The 25,494-nt window shown below is 42.1% G+C and overlaps 1 protein-coding gene across 6 annotated transcripts in view; it reads left to right on the top strand.

Annotated features, from left to right (window-relative positions):
• CTNNA2 (catenin alpha 2) overlaps nt 1-25,494 on the top strand; it is a 2,102,590-nt gene that overhangs the window by 301,751 nt on the left and 1,775,345 nt on the right. For all 6 annotated transcript variants that reach the window (XM_040419295.1, XM_040419296.1, XM_040419294.1 and 3 more), the window contains one exon: nt 7,659-7,862. In XM_040419295.1, the coding sequence (XP_040275229.1) occupies nt 7,659-7,862 (204 nt within the window). The remainder of the gene's footprint in view (nt 1-7,658; nt 7,863-25,494) is intronic.

The following is a 25,494-nucleotide window of genomic DNA, read 5'->3' as shown; positions in this document are numbered from 1 at the left end:
TCAGAGCGCTGGTAACATCATCCCCTCACCTCCCTACATCTCACACTCTGTCACATCCAGGGCTTACAACGCCTGGCTTCACTGGTAGAGCGCTCATGGTCATTCATGATACGAGCAAACGTTCCAGGTGCACACCTTGTCTGTTGAAGGCACAGAGAAGTGCAAAAGCCAGATGCTGTACACCGATCTTCTATCTTTTCTGAGCAGCACCCTGGATGAGACCGAGTGTGCCAGAGCAAGATGTTCGTGAGATGTGGGGAGGCGAGGGGATGATGTGCAACGTGCCTCCCCCATGTCGTAGTTTTATTCTGGCCGCCTCTCGGCATGTTTGCCGTGCTGCCGCCGGAACTCCGGCCTGCCCCCATTATAGTCAATGGGGCTGGAGCGGACCTCCGACAGCACGCGTGCACTAGCAGCAGCAGGGATCTGGCAGGCTGTTCACCCACCGGAACAGCCTGCCAGAGAAGGCTGGCACTAGTGTGAAAGTAGCCTTACTTGAATTACCTTGCATCCAGATAATATTTTGTCCTCCCATGGCTCCGGTAGGTTTTCGGGTAAACTGGCAGGTAAAAGTTGGATAATTTGCATTCTCTTTTTGCTGTGCTAATCTCTGGCTTCAGTCTGGTAGCTGGACTTTCTGGTATATTTGAGTGTGGTGGCCGTTGACCCCTTCATAATACACTGTCTATAATCTGCAAGGAGTTGGGGTGCTTTATGAGCTTCTTCCCCTTTAAGACTCCTACTGCAGTAGGGGGGGAACTCCCCTCACTGCGCCATGTCTCTTCTCTCTCCAACTTTCGACTATCAACCAACTATAGCTTCCTGCAACCCATCCCTTGGTAGGAAACAGGACTAGCCCATTTCTGCCCAAAAGGGGGAGAAAGGAATGGCAAGTTCCATTCTAAGTAAAGATCTTTCTCCGCCGTATACACTGCCACCTGATGGATAACCAGGCACATTACCTGTAAAACAATTCATAAGTTACATAGCCATGTTATTACACATTACCAAAGGACCTGGAATAAAATACACAGATGACATTATTTGTTAGCCATTAGAGACAGTAGCATGGTGAAGGAACGGTAGTGCCTGCTCTGTGGTACTACAGATGTTACCATTGCTCTAAAATGTCAATCCACGATGTATGCCAAACTTCCAGGTGCACACAATCTGTTGTAGTTGTAGAGAATCGCTGAAGCCAGGTGCTGTACATCCACCTCCAGTGGACAGAAACCTAGATGAGATAGAGTGCACCAGAGCAAGATGTTCGTGAGATGTGGGGAGGCGAGGGGATGATGTTACCACTTCTCTAAAACGTCAATCAAGGGGCAGGAGAAAGGTAGAGGGTATAGCGAACTTGACTTAAAGTATGCAAGAGCCAGACTCCTTGACTTCAAAGTGCTCATTATCATACGGGAGGAGAAAGGAATCAATTTGATTTTCTCTGCCACCATGTTGGAGAATTTTGCTTTTGGTCTGCTAAATGTACAGGTTTATGGCATGATCAGTCGATTTTGCTTGCTTGCTACTTTGTGATAGCCACAGGGAGTTGAGAGCGACAAGTATCTGATTAGTGGGGGTCCTCTGACAACTCTGAAGTCTTTGACCTCTTGGACCACCCCAATCATTCATGCTGCATTGAACTCTATGGGACGGTCGAAGAGAAGTAGATGCTCCACATACTCTGGGGACTTAAGGACACTCTCCTCAGGATCAGTGAGAGGTACACTTATCACCTCTCCCATGGTTCTTTTGGTGGGACAAACCCTTAAAATCTCAAATTCATTTTATGTATTATAAAAAAATGGACAAAATTTGCCAACACGCCTAGTCACTCTCCTCACAGCCGGATCTCGGAAAAGTTATCCTTTGTTCACTGAAAGACAGCTAATGACTTTCTTCCCTGCTTCTCAGAAAGGAGACTCTGCAATAGGAAGTCTGCAGGGGAAGTAAGAAGGGACTATATTGTCAGCTGCCAGAAGGGGAAGGAGACTGATTCTACCGAGATCCTGCCACCAGCAACACCACGGGGGACACACAGAAGCCAAAAATGATGATAATTACAGAAAACTACTTTAAAACAGCTGTTATCAGCCTTTCAGGACTTTTGATATAACAAATAGTTCATAAGAACCCTTTTTATTTGGACAATGTATAAAGTTAGGCTATGTTTTATGTGTTAGTCACCATCTGTGCAGGTCGCTGGCGTGCCAGAAAGTTTTGTAAAGCTCCAGAATGCATCGGAGAACTTTTTAGTTAATGATTAGGCATTTGCCGACTGCTGCTTTGAGACAACAGAGGACTATGCAGCACAACAAAGACTTGTCCCATTTATCTGTCTTAAAATGACAGCGTTGCCGAGAGCTTCTGTAAGCTATTAGAGCGCTGGGGTGATTAAAAGAGCCCGCGTGTCGATAATATCTGCCAAGAGGTCACAAAACCGCCGAGTATGTTCTGGCCTCATCCTCAAGTGTCTGGTTCCCCCTCATCTTTCACTTGTGATGTGTTTGATGAGGCTTCTGATCTTCCTTTGTTTAGGATATGTATTTCATTCCGTCTGATGTTGGGGAGAATTATACAGCTGTGCCTTCGAGCACCGTGGTCAATATTCCCTTCATCTGTCTTCAGGTTCATCAAGAATACTTAGATTAAGGAACACAAAAATGGTTGATATAGCTGGTGCATGGAGGTGTGTGTGTGTGTGGGGGGGGGGGGGGGTTGGGTGCGTTGCATAAAAATAAAAAAATAAAAATAAAAAAATCAACAATTGTATTTTTCCACCATCTGCAATTTTGGCACTATTGTGCCATGTTTTTATACAGCCAAATGCATGGTCCCATTGAAAAGGATTATTGCTGTATAAATATGGTGTCTGAAAAAGGGAATGTCCCCTTTATCAGAAAATGATCTACTGTTTTTCTGTTAAACATATTTTGAAATAATTTTTGGTGGTGTTATTTTTTTATTTTCCATGTCACTACATTTATTTTAATTTTATTTATTTGTTTATTTATTTATTTTTTGAGGGTGGGGGTAGAGTGGGACGTTGCATTATTGGATAGGAAGATGGAGCAATGGCAAGTGCTCAGTTCCATCTTTCAATGGTTACTAGCTGTTTTTACTGTTAAAAGCGGTTATGGGGAGAGAGCTGCAACAGAAAGGACACACCCACTGAGCTGATAATCCAAATGAAATAAATGGGTGGAGACAGCAGGTCACCTGTTCGTTTAATTCCAGATGCAATGTTTCAGCTAAAGAGCCTTTATGTAGCATTTAGCCAAAATGTTGCATCTGAAATAAAAGAACGCAATGGGACTTGTTGTCTCCATCCATTTATTTCATTTGGATTATCAGGGGATTGAACCTCCTGTACACCACAGGAGATGGACAACCACTATTTTATTACTTGGAGTGCCATTCACATTGGAATTTGATTTCAGACCCTGAGCTGCAATAGGGAGGGAGCTGCAGCGGAAAAGACCCCCCCCCCCCCCCCCGAGATGTGATAGGAAGAGACCTGCCGAAGAAAAGGCACACTCCCTGAGCTGTGATAGGAAGAGAGCTGCAGCAGAAAAGGCATACCCCGTGAGCTGTGATAGGAAGAGAGCTGCCGAAGAAAAGGCACACCCCCTGAGCTGCCATAGGAAGAGAGCTGCCGAAGAAAAGGCACACCCCCTGAGCTGTGATAGGAAGAGAGCTGCAGCAGAAAAGGCACACTCCCTGAGCTGTGATAGGAAGAGAGCTGCAGCAGAAAAGGCACACTCCCTGAGCTGTGATAGGAAGAGAGCTGCCGAAGAAAAGGCACACCCCGTGAGCTGTGATAGGAAGAGAGCTGCTGAAGAAAAGGCACACTCCCTGAGCTGTGATAGGAAGAGAGCTGCAGAAGAAAAGGCACACCCCCTGAGCTGTGATAGGAAGAGAGCTGCAGCAGAAAAGGCACACTCCCTGAGCTGTGATAGGAAGAGAGCTGCCGAAGAAAAGGCACACCCCCTGAGCTGTGATAGGAAGAGAGCTGCCGAAGAAAAGGCATACCCCCTGAGCTGTGATAGGAAGAGAGCTGCCGAAGAAAAGGCATACCCCCTGAGCTGTGATAGGAAGAGAGTTGCCGAAGAAAAGGCATACCCCCTGAGCTGTGATAGGAAGAGAGTTGCCGAAGAAAAGGCATACCCCCTGAGCTGTGATAGGATGAGAGTTGCCGAAGAAAAGGCACACTCCCTGAGCTGTGATAGGAAGAGAGCTGCCGAAGAAAAGGCATACCCCCTGAGCTGTGATAGGAAGAGAGCTGCAGCAGAAAAGGCATACCCCCTGAGCTGTGATAGGAAGAGAGCTGCCGAAGAAAAGGCACACCCCCTGAGCTGTGATAGGAAGAGAGCTGCAGCAGAAAAGGCACACCCCCTGAGCTGTGATAGGAAGAGATCTGCAGCAGAAAAGACACACCCCCTGAGCTGTGATAGGAAGAGAGCTGCAGCAGAAAAGGCACACCCCCTGAGCTGTGATAGGAAGAGAGCTGCCGAAGAAAAGGCACACTCCCTGAGCTGTGATAGGAAGAGAGCTGCTGAAGAAAAGGCACACTCCCTGAGCTGTGATAGGAAGAGAGCTGCCGAAGAAAAGGCACACCCCCTGAGCTGCGATAGGAAGAGAGCTGCTGAAGAAAAGGCACACTCCCTGAGCTGTGATAGGAAGAGAGCTGCAGCAGAAAAGGCACACCCCCTGAGCTGTGATAGGAAGAGAGCTGCCGTAGAAAAGGCACACCCCCTGAGCTGTGATAGGAAGAGAGCTGCCGAAGAAAAGGCACACCCCCTGAGCTGTGATAGGAAGAGAGCTGCCGAAGAAAAGGCACACCCCCTGAGCTGCGATAGGTAGAGAGCTGCAGAAGAAAAGGCACACCCCCTGAGCTGTGATAGGAAGAGAGCTGCAGCAGAAAAGACACACCCCTGAGCTGTGATAGAGAGAGAGCTGCAGCAGAAAATACCCCCCAAACTGTGATAGAGAGAGAGCTGCAGCAGAAAAGACACACAGCCCTTGATCGAGCTGAAATGGAAAGAGAGCTGAGGCAGAAAAGACACACCCCTGAGCTGTGATAGGGAGAGAGCTGCAGCAGAAAGAACACACCCCTGAGCTTCCATCTTGATATAAATCCAGCAGAGCAATGCATGTGGGGATCCATGTGAGGTACAGGGCTGGTTCTAGCTTTGTTAGAAAGGAATTGTCATGGACTATATGATGTCTCATTGGTTTACATTAATCATGGGACGACCCCTTTAATATAGGAGTACAATAATTCTTCCCATGCTATGCATTAGTGCAATCCAGGAAGGTTCAGTGGTATCTGATTTATGCCTCCAGAAGAACTGCTGCTGATGTTGTGTTATCTGCTATCAGGTCAGGCTCTCAGTTTTTTTTTTATTTATTTATTTTTTTACTTTTTTGTCTTCATTTTTAGAAGAACAGATTCTCTTGCAGCGTTTAGTAGAACACTAAAGGCCCCATAAAACTGGATAGAAGTGTAATTGATGCCTGTTAGCAGGCGCAGAGGTCACCTTGTGCTTATGTTTTACACAACAAAAAACTCATTCAGCAAACCATCTGTTGAGGGATTTCTTGCCAAACATAAAAGAAAAACACTTTTCACAGAATTATATATATTGCCCACCAAATCAGAAAAGGTGAAATTTGAAGTTTTCATGATTGCTATCTTTTTTTCCATTGCTAAATTGATTGTCTGTAATGAAGGACATATACAATGCTTGGAATTGAGCTCAGTTGGAGAACTGAAAGTTCCAGCATGCCTTACCAGCCTGGAAGGGCATAGAGAAGTCAGTAAAAATAGTTCTGCAGAATTTTCAGACGAGTGGTAGGAAAGACTGGAAGGTGCAGTATGAAAGCTGTAAGATGCGGCAAAGTAGTGATCATAGGACCCTGGTGCCTGAAGGGGGTACAGGGTAATGGGGAAAGGTGAGATAAAAGATTTGAGGGGAGATTTATCAAAACTGGTGTAAAGGAAAACTGGATTACTTGCCATAAAAAACAGTCAGATTTCACATTTCATTTTCCAAAGGAGCTCTGAAAAATTAAAGGTGGACTCGGGATTAGTTGGTATGGGCAGCTACTTTACACCAAAATGATAAATCTCCACCATTCTGCTGGAGATCGGAGCAAAAATAAAAGTACCAATAGAAATGGTGGCTCTACCTCTGCTACATGTCATACATATCTGTTAGACATATGTCACATTCCATTTTTAGATTGTGCAGCTTGATGGTATCAGACACAGTGGTGTGAAGTCATCTCCAAACAGTGGTGGTTGCTCCAGGTAGAGCATCTGCTCCATGGCCAAATAGTTCCCACTATACCTCTGTCAGTGCACATAAGTAGCGGGTTCATAACTGAGATCTAGATGACTGACATGTCTGTACTGTGTGTGCACCACCCTCCTCCCTTCCTCTGAGCTCTTCCTTCTTTCCTTTCTATCTAGTTTTTCCTTCCCTCCATCCCTCCCTCCCATATAGTGGCTGAATTTATTAATAATGATGTAGAAAAATACCCCAACAATAAAACTGAGGCCTCCTCAAGTTGTTTCTAAAAGACAAAGACAGATCTCGTAACATTTTGTTGAATGGATGTATATTTTTCTTTATTTTATCCTTCCCTCCTTCCTTACTTCCCTATTCCTTCCTTCCTTCCTTGCTTCCTTCCTTATTTCTTCATTCCTTCCTTCGTTCCCTATTCCTTCGTTCCTTCTTTACTTTCTTGCTTCCTTCCTTATTTCTTCCTTCCTTCCTTCCTTCCTTCCTTCCGTATTCCTTTCTTTTTTCCATATAGTGGCTGGATTTATTAATAAAGATTTAGGAAAAAAGACCCCAACAATACAACAGAGGGCTCCTCATGTTTTTTCTAAGAGACAACAGACAGAACTCATAACATTTTGTGGAATGGATGTCTCTTTTTCTTTATTTTATCCTTCCTTTCCTTTCCCTTCCGTCCTTCCCTATTCCTTCCTTCCTTCCTTCCTTCCTTGCTTCCTTTCTTATTCCTTCCTTGCTTGCTTCCTTCCTTCCTTATTCATTTCTTCCTTGCTCCCTTCCTTCCTTATTCCTTTCTTTCTTCCTTGCTCCCTTCCTTCCTTATTCCTTCCTTCCCTCTCTCCCTTCTTACTTCCTTCCTTCCTTACTTCCCTATTCCTTCCTTCCTTCTTTTCATATAGTGGCTGAATTTATTAATAAGGATTTGGGAAAAAGACTCCAAACAATACGACAGAGGTCTCCTCATGTTTTTTCTATGAGACGACAGACAGAACTCATAACATTTATGTGAATGGGTGTCTCTTTCTTAATTTTATCCTTCCCTATATCCCTTCCTCCTTCCTTCCATGTATTTATTTTATGCACTTATATAGCAATACTATATTTTACAGCACCTTACAGACATTATCATTGCTTGCTCTCTCCAATGGGGCTCACAATCTAAGTTTCCTATCAGTATGTCTGTGGAGTGAGGGAGGAAACCAGAGAACCTGGAGGAAACCCACACAAACAAGTTGTCCTTGGTCGGATTCTAACCCCAGCGCTGCACGGCACCAGTGCTAACCACTGAGCCACCATGCTGCCTGTACTTTCTTTCTTTCCACTGAACAAATATTTTTCTTCTTGTTCCCACAGAATAAGATCGTCCTAGACCCCATGACCTTCAGTGAAGCCCGGTTCCGGCCATCTCTTGAGGAGAGGTTGGAGAGCATCATCAGTGGGGCAGCCTTGATGGCGGACTCCTCATGCACCCGCGACGACAGGAGAGAGAGAATCGTGGCCGAGTGCAATGCCGTCCGTCAAGCCCTTCAAGACCTACTGAGCGAGTACATGAACAACGTAAGTCTCCTCTCTTTGTTTTTTACCGACCACCAGTGCGTTGACTGACACTTTTGAAAAAAATAAAATAAAATAGGAGAGCTCGAATTTTGCCAACAACACGACAATTATTGTTACCGGGAGGGAGAGCTAATCTTTCGAAACACTTCAATAAGTATTAGCTAATTGTTTCCCTCATAGGGAAACCATAATGGCTTGTTCTGCATGAAGCCCTTCTTGAGGAGCATCTTACATTGTTCTGTGTAATTACAAATAGGAGACACTTAGAGTTGTGAAATGCGACAGTAAATTGTTTTTGCGTGAGATGACAAAAATGTTGTATTGAAATGGTGTCTGGCATAGAAAACCTGCGTTAGCTCCCATGGTCCTATACAATGTTAGTCCCAGTAGGCTTTTAGGTCACTTTAAATTTGTTGTGCCTGTTATTGTATTGCTAGTGTTTATTTTCTGAGAGCTGCTTGAGCCTCTTTAGGCCCAGCAGTATCTTCCTAATCTTGATGCTTGTACTTTGAGTATTCTTTCCAGGATGTAACGCATTGACTTTTTATATGAGTTCGTAGTGGGCTTCTGCTGACGTAAGGCAGCCAATCTGAATAAGCTGACCTGCAGTATAAAGCAAAGAGAAGAGAAAGCACAGCGATGTAAGCCTTTCATGAGACAGGAGGTGGATCTTAGACTACCTCAGACTCCTATTGGACAATGCAACTAACTTGCTATATCCAACAGTAGTAGGTAAGCACTATGCAGAGGTGCTCCTTTATATCAGGGCCATAGCTAGGGGCATGTGTCACGGCTGCTGGGGGGTGGGTGCCAATAAGCTGTGTTGCCTTGCCTAGAGTATTTTCCATGAGTGGAAAACTGATCTTTTGCCTTTGGTGAAGGAAAACCGAGCTACAGTACTCCTTATATACCTGTGTGCTTATTGAGCTCCTCAGGGGCTGGGTTATGTTGCGTCTTAAAGGAGTATTCAAGTAATTACAAGCTATCCCCTAACCACAAGATAGGGGATAACCACTAGATTGGTGGGGGCCTACCAGGGATAACTTCCACTATGAATTTTTCAGAACTCCTTTGAAAGATAGAAGTTGATTGGTTGCCATGGGCAACTATGCCCGTTTTCCTTTACAGTACTTTTGATAAATCTCCCCATTTGTTTTTTTTTACTTTTTTCATTGCTGTATTGCATTTTTTATGTTGTGCATTGAGGCAGCCATATGTAGGCATATTTTTTTTGTGGGGTAATTTAGATTTTTGGCAACATTCTGGGGTACATATACTATATTTATTAACTTTACAAATTTTTTTTAGAGGGAATACAAAAAACGTCAATTCTGCCATTGCCGATTGACACTTTTCTATTATATTCCAAAGCATTACAGCATTACTGATATTACACTGGCAGGCAAATTATCAGGCCACGGCTCTTAAAGGGAACCTGTCACCGGGATTTTGGGTATAGAGCTGAGGACATGGGTTGCTAGATGGCTGCTAGCACATCCGCAATACCCAGTCCCCCATAGCTCTATGTGCTTTTATTGTGTAAAAAAAAATATCTTACTTGTGTGACCAGAGAAGAGTCATATTTTCAAGCTCTGACTCATCTCAGGTTAATTTGCATATGTATCAAATCGGTTTTTATACACAATAAAAGCACACAGAGCTATGGGGACTGGATATTGCGGATGTGCTAGCGGCCATCTAGCAACCCATGTCCTCAGCTCTATATCCCAAAATCCCGGTGACAGGTTCCCTTTAACTTGTACATCACAGAGGGTTAGGTCTCCCAGTCCAAAAGTAACAGTCCATAATGTGAACCTCAGACTAAAAATGAGAACTTGCTGGTGTTCCTGGCTCGTGGGGCACCCGGTACCCATTTGTGGACTTTCACTCTGCTCTGACATTTGTGCTCCAGACTTCTGCCTTCAGGACTTAGGATACTTTCCTTGACAACCATTTTAGCTTTTACGATGCTGGTTTTTCTGTCACCCATTCCTCTCACATCACATGTACCACTTTGAAGGTGCAAAAATATTTTTTAGAGAAACAATGATTAAGAAAGAGAACTTTTCATCCCCTAAAAGTCAATGCTTTGGGATTCCACCTTATGCTGCAATTACAGATACAGGTCTCTTGAGGTTTGTGTCTATTAGCTCAGCACATCTACCCCCTGGGATATTTCTTCCAGGCAAAACTGCTCCTCCTGGTTGGATGGGTTGTGCTGGTGGCCAGCGTTCTTCAAGTCATGCCTTAGGTTCTCCAGTGGATTGATGTTTAGGTTTTGACTAGACCTTTCCAAGAGATACTCTTAAATCCTGCTAATGTAGCTCTGGCTGTGTGTTTAGGGTCATGGTCCTTCTGGAAGGTGAACCTTCACCCCAGTCTCCAACCTCAGGCAGGTGCTCTATTCATTGTCCTCCACTTTTCCTTCAATCCTGACCAGTTTTCCACTTTTTTATTTGAATGTTTGTATCCTTTATACACATTTTTTTAAAGTCCCACTGGGGGACTTTAACATGCAATCATCTTATTGCTTCTGCTATAGACTACAATGATTAAACATTGCATCCTATGGGAGATTCATTATGTTCTTATAGGGCTCCATGGGAAATTCACTATGACAGGCCTCAATTGTGCCATAGCAACTGAACGTCTTGGCGCGGGGAAGCTGTTCGGTTTCTGGAAGCACAGTGTTCCCGAGAAAATACTGCTTAGATGCCATGGTAACAATTGACCATGTCATCTGAGAGGTTAAATGTCCATGATTGGCATTGTCGCTTATCACAGGCAATGTCTCCAGGTGTCTGCTACATCACCTGCTCAGCTCCTGAGTGGGCACCATCCTTAAAGCCACAACTTGTACTTTACACGCACAGCACAAGTCGTACTACTGTAGCATTGTTAATATAGCTGACACCTAAAAAGAATCTGTTTTGTTGTCCACTCTGAGGCCCATGAGTGGGTCTGGTGACCATGTTAGTTATGCCCCGCTATGCCCCTCACCTCCATAGTACCAGCGTTAAAGTTTACTTCAACCTGAAGTTCAGCTTTGGAAATTCTATAAATCAATATGGCTGACTAATGTCTTAGTGATCTCATCGATGTTGGGTGATATGGTCACATGAGGTTTCATCAGTGTGGACACAATGTGGACATTTTAAGGAACAGAGTGATCTGTGCAGGAAAGCTTCACGATGCTGCGCGTTGGATAATGCTAATGATATCATATTAATAGGCCTTAGATTGGGAAACTTGGCAATTATTTTGGTTACATCTGTTCTGTTTTACATTTCTGGGAATTTTTAGGTTGTGTGTGGGGGGCTGTTGAGGACAACATTCAATCTTACCATCCCCGCATCTTATTTTATACTGGATTTATTTAACCCACAACTAGAAGAATGCATTGTAGAACCTATGCATCGTTATCTGGCTTTCAGTACTGCTTGGCCTATGTAAGTGTCAGTCTTCACTGCACCTCTAGTGTTATATACATGAATCTGGATAAACTGATCAGAGTGAAGTCTTTGAAACTGTGCTGCGGTAACATTGCGATTTTGAAGTTTGTTTTCAGTGTTGAGTACATATCTACAAGGACCCATCTCCATTAACTAATATATTCCTTCAGACGCGTTCAGCTCCTGCAAATGGAGAGATAGACGAAGTTTAAATACATCATGGTAGCCTGCTTTTGATAATGTCCCAATCTTTTGTGAGAAGGATTCCCCAATAAAAAGCTGGTCACATAGATTCCCATGAATCAGCTGTATCTGGCAACAGGAAGTGTTTAATCCTGCTACAGCTCCTCCACAGGGGAAAGGAAGCATTGCATGCTGCCCATTGACAACAATAGGCTGCGATAGTCTCACTGGGTCCTCCACAGAGAGAGACACTCTTTGTTGCCACTCTCCACCCCAGCTAATAGATGAGGGTCCTAAATGTCCCGATTTTTCTTCTTTTACCCCCAAATTTTCTAAAGTATTGGAAATAAAATACACCAGCATGAATACATGATATACTGTGATTTACAGCATGGCTTGCATAGACTACATGACTTGTCCACCACTAGAGCTGATCTTGTCAGATGACTTTATAAATTGTCACCACATTATAACACATTCCGTATTTATGTCGCCTTTAATATCTAGTTAAATTTTTTTTATTTTTTTTGCATTTTCTCTACTTTTTGCATATATATACAGTACAGACCAAAAGTTTAAACACACCTTCTCATTCAAAGAGTTTTCTTTATTTTCATGACTGTGAAGGCATCAAAACTATGAATTAACACATGTGGAATTATATACATAACAAACAAGTGTGAAACAACTGAAAATATGTCATATTCTAGGTTCTTCAAAGTAGCCACCTTTTGCTTTGATTACTGCTTTGCACACTCTTGACATTCTCTTGATGAGCTTCAAGAGGTAGTCCCCTGAAATGGTCTTCCAACAGTCTTGAAGGAGTTACCAGAGATGCTTAGCACTTGTTGGCCCTTTTGCCTTCACTCTGCGGTCCAGCTCACCCCAAACCATCTCGATTGGGTTCAGGTCCGGTGACTGTGGAGGCCAGGTCATCTGGCGCAGCACCCCATCACTCTCCTTCATGGTCAAATAGCCCTTACTTTCAAAGTTTTCCCAATTTTTCAGCTGACTGTCTGACCTTCATTTCTTAAAGTAATGATGGCCACTCGTTTTTCTTTACTTAGCTGCTTTTTTCTTGCCATAATACAAATTCTAACAGTCTATTCAGTAGGACTCTCAGCTGTGTATCCACCTGACTTCTCCTCAACGCAACTGATGGTCCCAACCCCATTTATAAGGCAAGAAATCCCACTTATTAAACCTGACAGGGCACACCTGTGAAGTGAAAACCATTTCAGGGGACTACCTCTTGAAGCTCATCAAGAGAATGCCAAGAGTGTGCAAAGCAGTAATCAAAGCAAAAGGTGGCTACTTTGAAGAACCTAGAATATGACATATTTTCAGTTGTTTCACACTTATTTGTTTTGTATATAATTCCACATGTGTTAATTCATTTGGTCTGTACTGTATGTATTATGGTAGAATATTCTAGAGGGGATTTGCACAAACTGTATAACAACTGCTGGAATGAGTCTAAGAGAAAAATAATGACACAGAGGTCCGCAATTACCGTAGGTGTAGAATTACATCGCATTTCGAGTTCGTGACATAGCATCAACTCATTATGTCGTTTTTATAATGGCGGCAATCATTACTATTACATTTTCACTAAAAACACAAGTTACATGATGAAAGTTAAAGGGGTTCTCCGGTCCAAACCTAATAATTGCTGGCTAAATCTCACCTGTGAAGGGAAGGTTAGTGGCCTTATACTTACCGTCCACAGTGCAGCCAGTTTGGAGATCCACCTCCCGGTCACGTGGTCCCTCCTGATGGATTTTCTATCTTCCAGCCGAAGTCCGTCTTCTTATCTTCCTGTCTTCTCTTTATTTTGCCAGCAGGAGACGGATCGTCACGAGTGATGTCAAGGCCTCCTGCTGGAAAAAGCACTGGCGGATGTCTTCACAGCGCACTAGGCTGAATGCTAGTGCGCATGTGCAGGACCGCCGGCCGGCCGTCAGCCTCTGCAGTGTACAGTCTTCTATGTGAAGCCTGTACTGACTCCTGCACAGCGCGATGTAAGCGCTGTGCAGGAGTGACAGCATAGCGATCAGCCACAGAGGCTGATTGCTACGCTGTGCATGTCGCAGGGGGCACTTTGGATGGCAAACAGGGGACACTGGATGGCAAACAAAGATCTAGATGGTATAATTTCACCCAAACAACATCTAGATGGTATAATTTCACCCAAACAACATCTAGATGGTATAATTTCACCCACACTATCAAATTAGTCTTAATAAAATGAAATATCATTTTCTGTGTCTCTTACCAAGTCCTAGTAGGAATCTCGCTTCTGCTCCTAGGAAAGCTGGGTGGTCCATCATAGCGCATCTCATTATGGCTTTCATCTTGATAAACCCCTCTAGAGAGCTCCACTTCTCTCTTTTCCTTTTTTAATCTCCAGCTCTCGCTTTTTTCTCTTGCTCGCCTTTTTTTTCTCTTGCTAACCTTTATGCTACTCCGCACACAAATAATTATTCCCCCCCTTATCTAAGAATCATCCCCTTTAGATTAGGGATTCCCAATTAGGTAGGGTGGGTGTATTCGCATGCTAATAACATCATGACGTTATCTCAACTCCTAATATGGTATAGAACAAATAATGAAATAATATAATGTTGTCCATCTGCCTCCAGATGGCACTGCGGTACTGTAGATGCACATCCCAACTTTTAAGCATTAAAATTAAATATCTAATAATATGTTCACATGAGCTTGTTGACCTTTCTTACCATAAATCATTGAGGAAGGTCTTTTCCTGACACTTTTAATTACCTATATCCCGGACTTGTTGGAGTTGACTGTCTTCTCCTATCTTTTTGAAATATAGATTGACTTGATGAAAATTTTATATAGCGGCTTTGATGCTTGGCATCGGAACTTGTATCTTTCACTTATCTACATCCATGAATAACTATTGTTTTGAAATCCAATTAACTTAAACTTACCTGTTTCTGTACCTTCTAAATGGTAAATACATGGTATAACATATATATAAATTGATACATTGTTACACATAGATAACACATTATATGAATTATTGATTAACATATGTTGTAAACTAAATATACCATGCAAAGATAAATATAATATAATTATGAATATATAAATTGAACCTCATACAGCAGGTGTGTGATACGGACATGAGTCCTTATCAAGTAAGCTTGTTCCCTCCAGACATACATGTTTTAGGGAGTTGACTTAGTCCTTAACAGATGGTCTCATATCTTTAGCACTAACTTTTAATACAATGTCCGTTTATGTTCACAATTATTATTATTTTTTTTATATAAACTGAACTTGCCATGAACTCATCTTGGCTTTTTCAGCCACATAACAAACCTTTGGTTCAGGCTGATTTTATTCTTAAAGGCAATGAGATGAGCATTAATTTTGATTATAATGTCATTAGATAATATTGTATACATATGAAAATGCCCAACAGGATGTGGAAAGCACAGGGACGTCATCAGTGTGTATTTTACATCCGTCTGTCAGTTCCAGTAAAGACAGAACATGTCCTATTCTGGTCTTCATAATGAGGACCTCAAATCCATAGAACTCAACGGGACTGCAAAAATGTGGATCGCAAAATGGATACGGTCGTGAGCATAAGGGTTTAGATACACAGCTCAGCAGGCAGGATCATACAAGATGGGCTTAGATACACAGTTTAGCAGGCTGTATCATAGAAGATGGAAATAGATACACACTTCAGCAGGCTGTATCGCACATAACAGGCTCTTATTTCAGGCACACATACAGGATAGGATTAGATACAGATGCGTTTGGACGTGCTTGCCGATTCCAGCTGTTTATCACACTCTGGAGATGGTGAGGGAAGAGCCTGTGAACGGTCAGTGATGAGTTTAGATACACCGCTCAGCAGGCTGTATCACACAGGATAGGATTAGATACACCGCTCAGCAGGCTGTATCACACAGGATAGGATTAGATACACCGCTCAGCAGGCTGTATCACACAGGATTAGATACACATGTGAGGGCAGAGCCTGTGGACGGTCAGTGATGGGATTAGACACTGAGTGAGAAGTAGATTGATGTCTGTGTGCAGAACGATGGACACAGGAGCTATAGTGGGTGGAGCTGCTGCAGACAGAGCAGAGTGGGGGGCGTGGCCAGCCTGTGACATCACTGTGCAGTGCAGCCAGGCTTGTGTATCAATAAAGTTATGTATTCAACAAAACAAGAAGGGGAGAAAGGAAAGCTTGGGCATGAAAAACAGGTATTGGGGGCATATGTATGGATGGTGAGGGGTGTTAGGAGCACAGAAAAAGAATTTAGATTTTGGGACCGGACAACCTCTTTAACGTTCAGGATCTGGGGAAAGCAGACTTCTTTATGCAGCAATGTTATTGTTTCTTTATAGTATGATGCTTTACTGCTATACGAGCCTGAGGCTTGGTTCATTAATACAGAATCCTCTGCATACACTGAACTAAATGATAACATTCTGGATAACCACCAGGGGGAGCTCACTGCATACAGTGTTATCATTCAGTTCAATATGTAAACTGCCTGCGCAGCCTGCCTCCATTTATTCCTATGAGAGTGGCGCGCTCAGCTCTTTGTTGAAGTCCCATAGAAATGAATGGAAAGCACACTGCGCAAGCGCGGCCAATGCTCCATTCACTTCTATGGGGCTGACGGAAATTTTCAGCACTTCCACAGAAATGAATGCGCGGTCCGCTCTCCTTCACTAGAGGTAGGTTCTGTCCTAGAGGTAGGTGTGGGGGTTTTACCGTTGTCTTCACATTCTATTCATTACCAAACAGGACCAGGATGGGCGGCACACACAGAGATGGATGTTTTTCATTTTTATAAATCCTTTCTTCACTATTATACCCTCATGGTTTTTTTTAAGGTTAAAATGCAGGAAATTGTGCTTTTTAGAGAAAGTTTAAACTGGAACTTTTCCGTTCTCCTCCCAATGAATCACAGTGGTTTGAGTAGGACAAGGGAGCGTTCTGCATACACAGGAACATTTCCCTGCCAAATCTCACTCAGGGGTAGATGCAGCATTTGGTAGGAAATTTTTTAAGCCTCTACAATTCCCTACACCCGGCATCTGTCATGGAGCGAATATCAAGTGCTGCCGCAATTTCATCAGACAAGATAAAGAAAGACATTTACAGTTACTTTCAAGCTTTGAGATTTTCTCCTGGAATGTTCTCTCCGTGTTTTGCCGGAGAAGTGAAACCTCCTGACCCGTGTATTTGTCAGTGAAAAGCACGGCGTGTCGCCCCCTCCCCTCCCCCCATCACATAACAGAACATGTAATATCGCTCTGCAGTTTTCACGCACAACGGAATTAAGACTCTGACGCAAGATGCCCTTTACGTTTTGTTGCTTGTAACCAATACTATTAGATCTATTAAAGGGGCAATTTTTATGTTTGTTGGTGGTTACATTTTTGGGGAGCAACATTTTTTTTCAAAGCTGGTCAATTCGTGCCACTTATGTGTGCGTATAATGAGAAGAAGATGGAGGATACCATACATGAATGATAACCTCAGCTAAAAACTCTTTGCAAAGCTGTCAGTGAGGAGCTCGTCATACAGGCTCTGCTTGGCGGAGATGAAGACATTGTCACCGGCGGTATTATAAACAAGTACAAAATACATAAACAAGGACGTTACTATTCATCTCATGCTGTTTACAGAGCCACCGAGAAAGCAATTTCAAAAGCTCCTTTTTGTTTCTGACGGTGATTGACACTTTATCATTCCAGGGATTATTAAGACTCCGCTTTACAAGCCCGGTGTCTAGGTGAGAATATTACTGTGACATCTCCCTGACTGGCACCAGGCAGCACCATATTCCCATAAAACAAAAGAAAGTAGGCACATATCCACGTAGACCGGAGAGCGTTGAGGGTCTTCTAGAAGTCACATTTGATCCACCTAGCTTTCACAAGAAGGCTCACACATGGATAAAAGGCTTTGTTGGGTCGGTGGTCCAGATCAAACATGTCTGCATCTGATGCACACGACTCTGTCCGGTTTGAAGTCCGCAAACCTCAGATCCCCAAAATATGGACACGGTCCACCTGCCGTGGTCCTCATTTTGCAGCCAAGTATAGGACACACTCTGTCCTTATGCTTAACTGGCATACGGAGACAGACAGCACACCACATCTGTTTGTCCATTCTGCGTAGACCTACATTTAGACTTAGCCACAAAATGCAGACCAATTGATGTCAATGGGCCAGAAAAGTGGATGCAATACGGACCACATACGTATTTCGCGGACCCGCCATTTAAGCTATGATCAGCCCTCTGTAGGATGGCAGGTAAACCTACAGAGAAACCTAATCTCAGTGATTTATCAAAGTGCTCGAAAGAAAGAGTTATTGTATGAAAGGGTCTTTTGCTTTCAGGCACAGCGCCACTCTTGTCCATTGGCTGCATCTGGTATTGCAATATTCACATTTTTTTTAGGCTGAGATGCTATGGACAAGAGTGGCGCCGATCATTTTCTTTTCACCCTGACATTTTATGTGCTACATCTTTACATACAGATCTGTCCACTCTTAACGTTCCCCGAATTTAGTTGAGAACTCCAATTTCTCACATCGCAAATGCACATAAACCCTTGACATGCTGCAACCTATATCACAACTAGAGATGAGCAAAGTTTTCCAAAGTTCGCTTCGCCAAATTTTACCCAAAAATTTGCTTTGTGACAAACTACGTCGTCGTGAAGCGTATTTCTTTGTAAGTAGCGGGTGCAATGACAGGGAACGGGGATTGCAGCATCTGATAGTAATAACACAGTGTAAAATAAAAAATTAATAAAAATTTTAATCATACTTACCTCATCCATTTTCTCGCGATGAACTGGCTGCCGACATCTTGATTGAAGATCTAGCTTGAAATCTCGTGCGGCCCTTGATGATGTCATCACGTCAGCCGCGGAATTTCATGCAAGGATCTTCAATCAAGATGGCGGCGGTCAGCCCGTTGTGAGCAAATGGATTAGGCCAGTATGTTTTTTTTTGTTGTTTTTGTTTTTACACTATTTCAGGTCAAATTGATTGGCTAACACAAAGCACAAGGAAATTTGTGGACTTCAACACTAATCGCAACAACTGGGTGGCCACACATAAACAAATAAAGTATATGTTGCATCTCGGGGTATCTTGAGCCAAGATGAAAGTTAGGGAAGTACAGGTGAACATAATTTCTTTTGCTTTTTGACTATGCAAATTAGCTCTTCCAAAACAATTTAAAAAGTTGTGCCTCTGATGCCACCAGATATAAGGTAGCTATCCTATAGGTCAATATTTGACCTTTTAAACAGGCTTTAAAACATAATATAGAATTATAGCCAAGGGAGAACCTCATCTGCAGGCATCTATTCCGGGATGCTTGCCCCTCATCAGTGCAGAGCAGAGAGAGAACTGGGTTAACTCATGGGAGCGCCGCAGCCTCCTCAAACAGCTGGTCGGCGTTAGTGCCGGTGTTCCGTGAAATCTCCCTACCCTCGTCACTTCCTGTTGTGAGGCGGCCGCACCGGACATGACGTTCCCAGCTTTGGAACGAGGTGTGCCGCGCCGCGCAGGCACACAACGACGGGGTAGGGAAATTTCACACCAGAGTTGGGGAGAAGGGGCCACCTAATGCGCTTGCGCCTTACCTCTCAGCTGGCTCCAGATGATCAGACACTGCGCGTGAGCAGTGAGTTGTATGAAGATTCAACAGAACAAATGGCCACCAGATCTCCCTACCCCCACACTGCGCAGGCGTGGTGATCGGATGGATGTTCGGTATAAGAGATCTCCCTGTCCGCTAGTGCGCACGCGCGGTGTATCCCGACGGGAGTAGTTAGCCGAGCTTGCGCACTGGTCCGTCATTTTTCCCTACCTTCTAACCTCTCCTGAGGCTACTGGCGCATTCGCAGTGTCGGCCGGTGTCCAGCTGAGAGGTAAGGTGCAAGCGCATTAGGTGGCCCCTTTTTCCCAACTCTGGTGTGAAATTTCCCTACGCCGGCGTTGTGCGCCAACGCGGTGCGGCACACCTCCTTACGAAACTGGTAATGTCATTTCTGGTGCGGCTGCGTCACAACAGGAAGTGATGAGGGTAGGGAAATTTCACAGAACGCTGGGAATCAGACCTCCACTGATCTGATACTCATGATAGAAGACTCAAAAAAAAATTTTTGAACGCCTTCTCTTTTTGTAACTCTCCATGGTGCTGAAACCTTTGTGCCTAAGGAATAACACACATACATGTTCTCTTTATTAAACCATTGATTTAATATAGAAATCATAAATTATTCTTGAATTAAATATATTAAAAAAAATATTTAAAATCTTGTCAGGGAGAGTAGAGTCCCCTGTTGAACTTTGTAGCCAGGCCTGACAATAAAAGACGTCAGTTATGGTTTCAATTCTCTAGCCAACGATATTTACATAGTCTTCCATATTTAATGGACCCAATGTTCTTCCAGATACTACTGGGACTACAGTACATTGTCTCTCTCACATTTTGAACTATTGATTTGTAATGTAGCCATATTGTATAGAATTTGTTTCAGCCCCAACTAGTATCTTCCATTCATTGATTACCATTTTACTGCATGCCTGCTTCTTTTTGTGCATCACTGATCACACCATGGACAGAATTGTCCTAAACAGAAGGACCATCTTAGAATTATGTAGTCATTTAAGAAGAAGTTGGTGACACAGTTTGCAAGCTCTGTGTGCCAGCTCCTGGGTGTATTGCTTGTTGTTAACCTACAAGAATCGTGCCTTACAATTTTTCCTAGAGCAGGAAACTGAAATGTCAAGTTTGATTCATGAGTTTCTTATAAACCATCTCTAAATAAAGAATCTTTTTCTTAAGGCCTTGGTGTAAAAATAGGTCCTTGTCACAGGTAAATCCTTGCTGTATGAAAAAATGACTCCTTTTTAAGTGTGGGAGGATGGTCTTCATTTTTTGGTAGTTTGAGTTAAAAGAAAATATCCCTGTTTTATATTTGTACATTGAAGAACTTTTGAGGGACTACAACACTGACCTTGGGAGTCTGACCCTCAGAAACCCTACTGATTAGCAGACTAAAAGGCAGTTGTAGCTCATTTCTCTGATGGTTGGGGGTATCCTGGTGTTTGGATAACCAACAATCCAACACAAAAATATCCTGTCTTGAAGAAGTTGTCCACACCTTTACTATTGATGACCCATCCTCAGGATAGGCAATCAATTTGATCGAAGGGGTCCAACACCCCACACCCCCTCCATTCAGTTGTTTCAGAGCTCTGAGGCTAGAAGTTACGGCTGAAACTTCACAGCTTTGTCTACTGTGTAGTGGACAAAGCTGTTAACTCTAACGCTGTTCCCTTATAGCTCAATGGGAGTAGGGTTGCAGTGACCACCTCCATCCACTACATAATTGAAGGAGCTGTGTAGTTTTGGTGCCGAAGCAGGTGACCAGGAGGGTTGCCGGGTGTCCTATCCTTCCAATCAGATAAAGATGTCCTATCCTGAGGACAAGCCAACCATAATAAAATCCTCTGCGATCCAACAAGTCAGGGTTTTATTTTACTAATTTTTCACTTTGAATGGAGCAGCTCTCTCTTCCCCTCCCACAGCAGGAACTCCCAGCACTAAGGAAACTCCTCCCAGACTAAATTCATGGATTCACGGTTTACAATTGGCAGACATGTCTGTAATATAATAAGACGCTGTCGTTTTGATGATTAAAGCTTCATTTTAGAACGGGCGTCTGCTTTTTACAAAAGTTTATGTCTTTGACTGCTGATAATCCAAGGTCACATCACAGCACAATTACAATATGTCACAAGCTGTATGAACTGCTCATTTAGGTTCACCTGTTCTGCACTGAAACAATACAGGTTGAACTGACATGGATTTCAGGGAATCAACAAATTCTGCACTTCCAGGCTTAACTGTACACATAGAATAACACGGATAATCCCCGCATCGTCAACACACAGAGCCATATAGTGCCTTCCGGGGGCTCATTACCATGTCATGGTCCAGAATGTTCTTGGTGGGTTTATCTGGCTAGCTACACGTAACTGCAAGATATGAAGCCATGAGATGCTTGGAAAGACCTGGTTGTAGTTTAAACGTGTTTCAGAAATTATTTATTGCATTCTCTTACATTGTACTGTTTTTCACAGTATCCCTTAAAGCGTACACAGTGGATATGCCATTCAATTGCGCATAAAGCCCCTTCATAGCCTCGATGCGGCTTATCTCAGGGGCACTATTAAAAACCTCCCTGATCTACTTTTTCTCTAATAGTAGACCAGTCCCTACAGACATAAGATTGCTGGCTGATCCCATAGGAATAGGACATATATGCTATATATCTGAGTAGCTTTACTTGCAGCACTAGGTCAAACCTTAAATTGTGGAATTAGAATGAGTGGTGTTAAATGACAAAATCAGCTCTACTGTTTCCGTGTTTATTTTACAGATAGATCCATGGGGTACAGGAATAGAGACACATCCAGGGTAAGAGTATAGGAGTCCATGGTATATCAGGATCCTCTCAGTCTATGGCAGGCAGTAATATATTGTGCTGCCATGACCACTGTGTTGTCCTCTTCCCCAGAAGTATGGAGAGTCTCTCTTCCTCCTCCATGGAGGTGAAGTCTGGGCCGAGATCAGACAGTCTCCTGAAGCGAGTCTCCCTCACTGCTGAGTATTTGGGGCACCGCAGCAGAAAGTGAGCCTCATCCTCCACGGCCTCCTGGACGCATTGCTGGCACAGTCTCTCTGGGCATGTACCTCTGTCAGTGCCACTCGGATTCAATAGGCAGGCTGTGGGCGCCCTCTCTCTACAAGCTCAGAATCTATCTATCTAACCTACTATATCTATCTATCCCATTTTTTCAGGTGGCACAGTGGCGAAAAAATCTATTTGTCCGTTTTGATTTCATTTCCATTACCATTCAGGATAAATATTTTTATACTTTCATGGTTTGGACATTTTTAGATTCAACAACACCAATCATATTTAATTTTTTATTGTTTATTTTATATATAAAATTCAGAAAATGCAGTGATTAACTTTTGAATGCTTTTTTAAAATGTTTAAAAAAAACTTTTTAAAAAATTTTTCCCCACTTTTTATTTTTAGTCCACCTAGGGAACTTCCATACTTATATTCCATAGTTTACAATTACAGTCTATGGGGATTGTATGGTCTTCCTATTAAGCCCTGCTACAGGCACAGCTTAATAGATGGATTAACGTGGCTTGCCAAGTAGCCATCATGAAGCCCCAGGCTGCCATAACAACTAATCGTCACCCCACAATTTCCTTGCAGGGGAGGTCAAAGGGGCCCCATCTTTCTGGCCAACTGCTTAGATGCTGCACTTGTTATTGGCTGTGGCATTTCAGGGGTCATAGACATTCATAGACATTCCCACTAGCGATGGATAAACTCTTCACATTCAAAGTACACATATGATGGATGTCCCCAAGGGATTCATAATTGAGGTCAGAGATAACTGGCGTCCTATGGAACATAAACAATGTAATATTGTCTTCCCTACAGAGGACAAATGCGAGAAACAACATGGGTGGGCAGGGTGCACCCTAGAGCCACTAATCTCTCATATCAATTGATGGTAAAGAGGAGTCGTGCTTAGACAAACCATAGAGTTTCTAGTCTTGAGATTAGTGCTGTATCAGGAGACGTCTTGATTTTTGCGATGGAGTCCCCAGTTTTTTTTTTTTCATGGTCCTGAATCCATTTTTTTTGTGTGAATTTTTGCAAAAACAGAATCGGTATTTCATCATGGAGAGCACGTCTATCTCCTAACGATCTCCCTGCCCTTTAGCCATTTAACTAGTTGTTAAGGCAACATGTAATTTTACGACTTTCCTTGTTTGTTTTGTGAAATAAACGATGCGTCGTCTCTACATAAATACCGTCAACATTATAAAATGCCAATTTTGCTTGCAATAAACCGTCCAACATAACCTCTTTGAAATCCCATCTGACTTATGAAAATGTAAAGCAGAGCCTTCTTTTATGACTCACAACTCTCTCGCTCTAACCTGTTTTATACTTCCAATTCGAAAAACAGTCTAATAAAACCGTGACAGGTAGGCAGTCTATTAAAAAGACGACGTACAGGAGAATATATAGAGCTAATTAGACCACGGTGTACAGCATGTACTGTACGGCTGACATTGTCGGCTCTACCGCATGCTCTTGTGTAGTCAGAATAGGGATGTGCCACCTACAGACCCCGAAACAAAATAATGCTGTCTAATTATGTGCAAGTCAAAGCTATTCTTGTATATAGGAACAATATTAAAGTAGTTATATTTTTGTACATAGGATAAGTATTATAGTAATTAATAACTACTATAATACTTCTCCTAGGTACAAGAATATAACTACTATAATACTGCCTCCTATGTACAAGTATATAACTACTATAATACTGCTCCTATGTACAAGAATATAACTACTATAATATTACATCCTATGTACAATCAATAATATAACTACTAGTTATATAACTGTACATAGGAGGCAGTATTATAGTAGTTATATTCTTGTACATAGGAGGCAGTATTATAGTAGTTATATTCTTGTACATAGGAGGCAGTATTATAGTAGTTATATTCTTGTACATAGGAGGAAGTATTATAGTAGTTATATTCTTGTACATAGGAGCAGTATTATAGTAGTTATATTCCTGTACATAGGAGCAGTATTATAGTAGTTATATTCTTGTACATAGGAGCAGTATTATAGTAGTTATATTCTTGTACATAGGAGCAGTATTATACTAGTTATATTCTTGTACATAGGAGGCAGTATTATAGTAGTTATATTCTTGTACATAGGAGCAGTATTATAGTAGTTATATTCTTGTACATAGGAGCAGTATTATAGTAGGTATATTCTTGTTCATAGGAGGCAGTATTATAGTAGTTATATTCTTGTACATAGGAGGCAGTATTATAGTAGTTATATTCTTGTACATAGGATCAGTATTATAGTAGTTATATTCTTGTACATAGGAGCAGTATTATAGTGGTTATATTCTTGTACATAGGAGCAGTATTATAGTAGTTATATTCTTGTACATAGGAGGCAGTATTATAGTAGTTATATTCTTGTACATAGGAGGCAGTATTATAGTAGTTATATTCTTGTACATAGGAGCAGTATTATAGTAGTTATATTCTTGTACATAGGAGCAGTATTATAGTAGTTATATTCTTGTACATAGGAGCAGTATTATAGTAGCTGTATTCTTCTACATAGGAGCAGTATTATAGTAGTTATATTCTTGTACATAGGAGGCAGTATTATAGTAGTTATATTCTTGTACATAGGAGGCAGTATTATAGTAGTTATATTCTTGTACATAGGAGGAAGTATTATAGTAGTTATATTCTTGTACATAGGAGCAGTATTATAGTAGTTATATTCCTGTACATAGGAGCAGTATTATAGTAGTTATATTCTTGTACATAGGAGCAGTATTATAGTAGTTATATTCTTGTACATAGGAGCAGTATTATACTAGTTATATTCTTGTACATAGGAGGCAGTATTATAGTAGTTATATTCTTGTACATAGGAGCAGTATTATAGTAGTTATATTCTTGTACATAGGAGCAGTATTATAGTAGGTATATTCTTGTTCATAGGAGGCAGTATTATAGTAGTTATATTCTTGTACATAGGAGGCAGTATTATAGTAGTTATATTCTTGTACATAGGATCAGTATTATAGTAGTTATATTCTTGTACATAGGAGCAGTATTATAGTGGTTATATTCTTGTACATAGGAGCAGTATTATAGTGGTTATATTCTTGTACATAGGAGGCAGTATTATAGTAGTTATATTCTTGTACATAGGAGGCAGTATTATAGTAGTTATATTCTTGTACATAGGGGCAGTATTATAGTAGTTATATTCTTGTACATAGGAGCAGTATTATAGTAGTTATATTCTTGTACATA

This window comes from Bufo bufo, chromosome 2 (genome assembly GCF_905171765.1).
Source record: "Bufo bufo chromosome 2, aBufBuf1.1, whole genome shotgun sequence".
NCBI classification, from domain to species: domain Eukaryota; kingdom Metazoa; phylum Chordata; class Amphibia; order Anura; family Bufonidae; genus Bufo; species Bufo bufo.
Note: the sequence above shows the minus strand (reverse complement) of the source record. Positions and strands in the feature narration are given on the sequence as shown.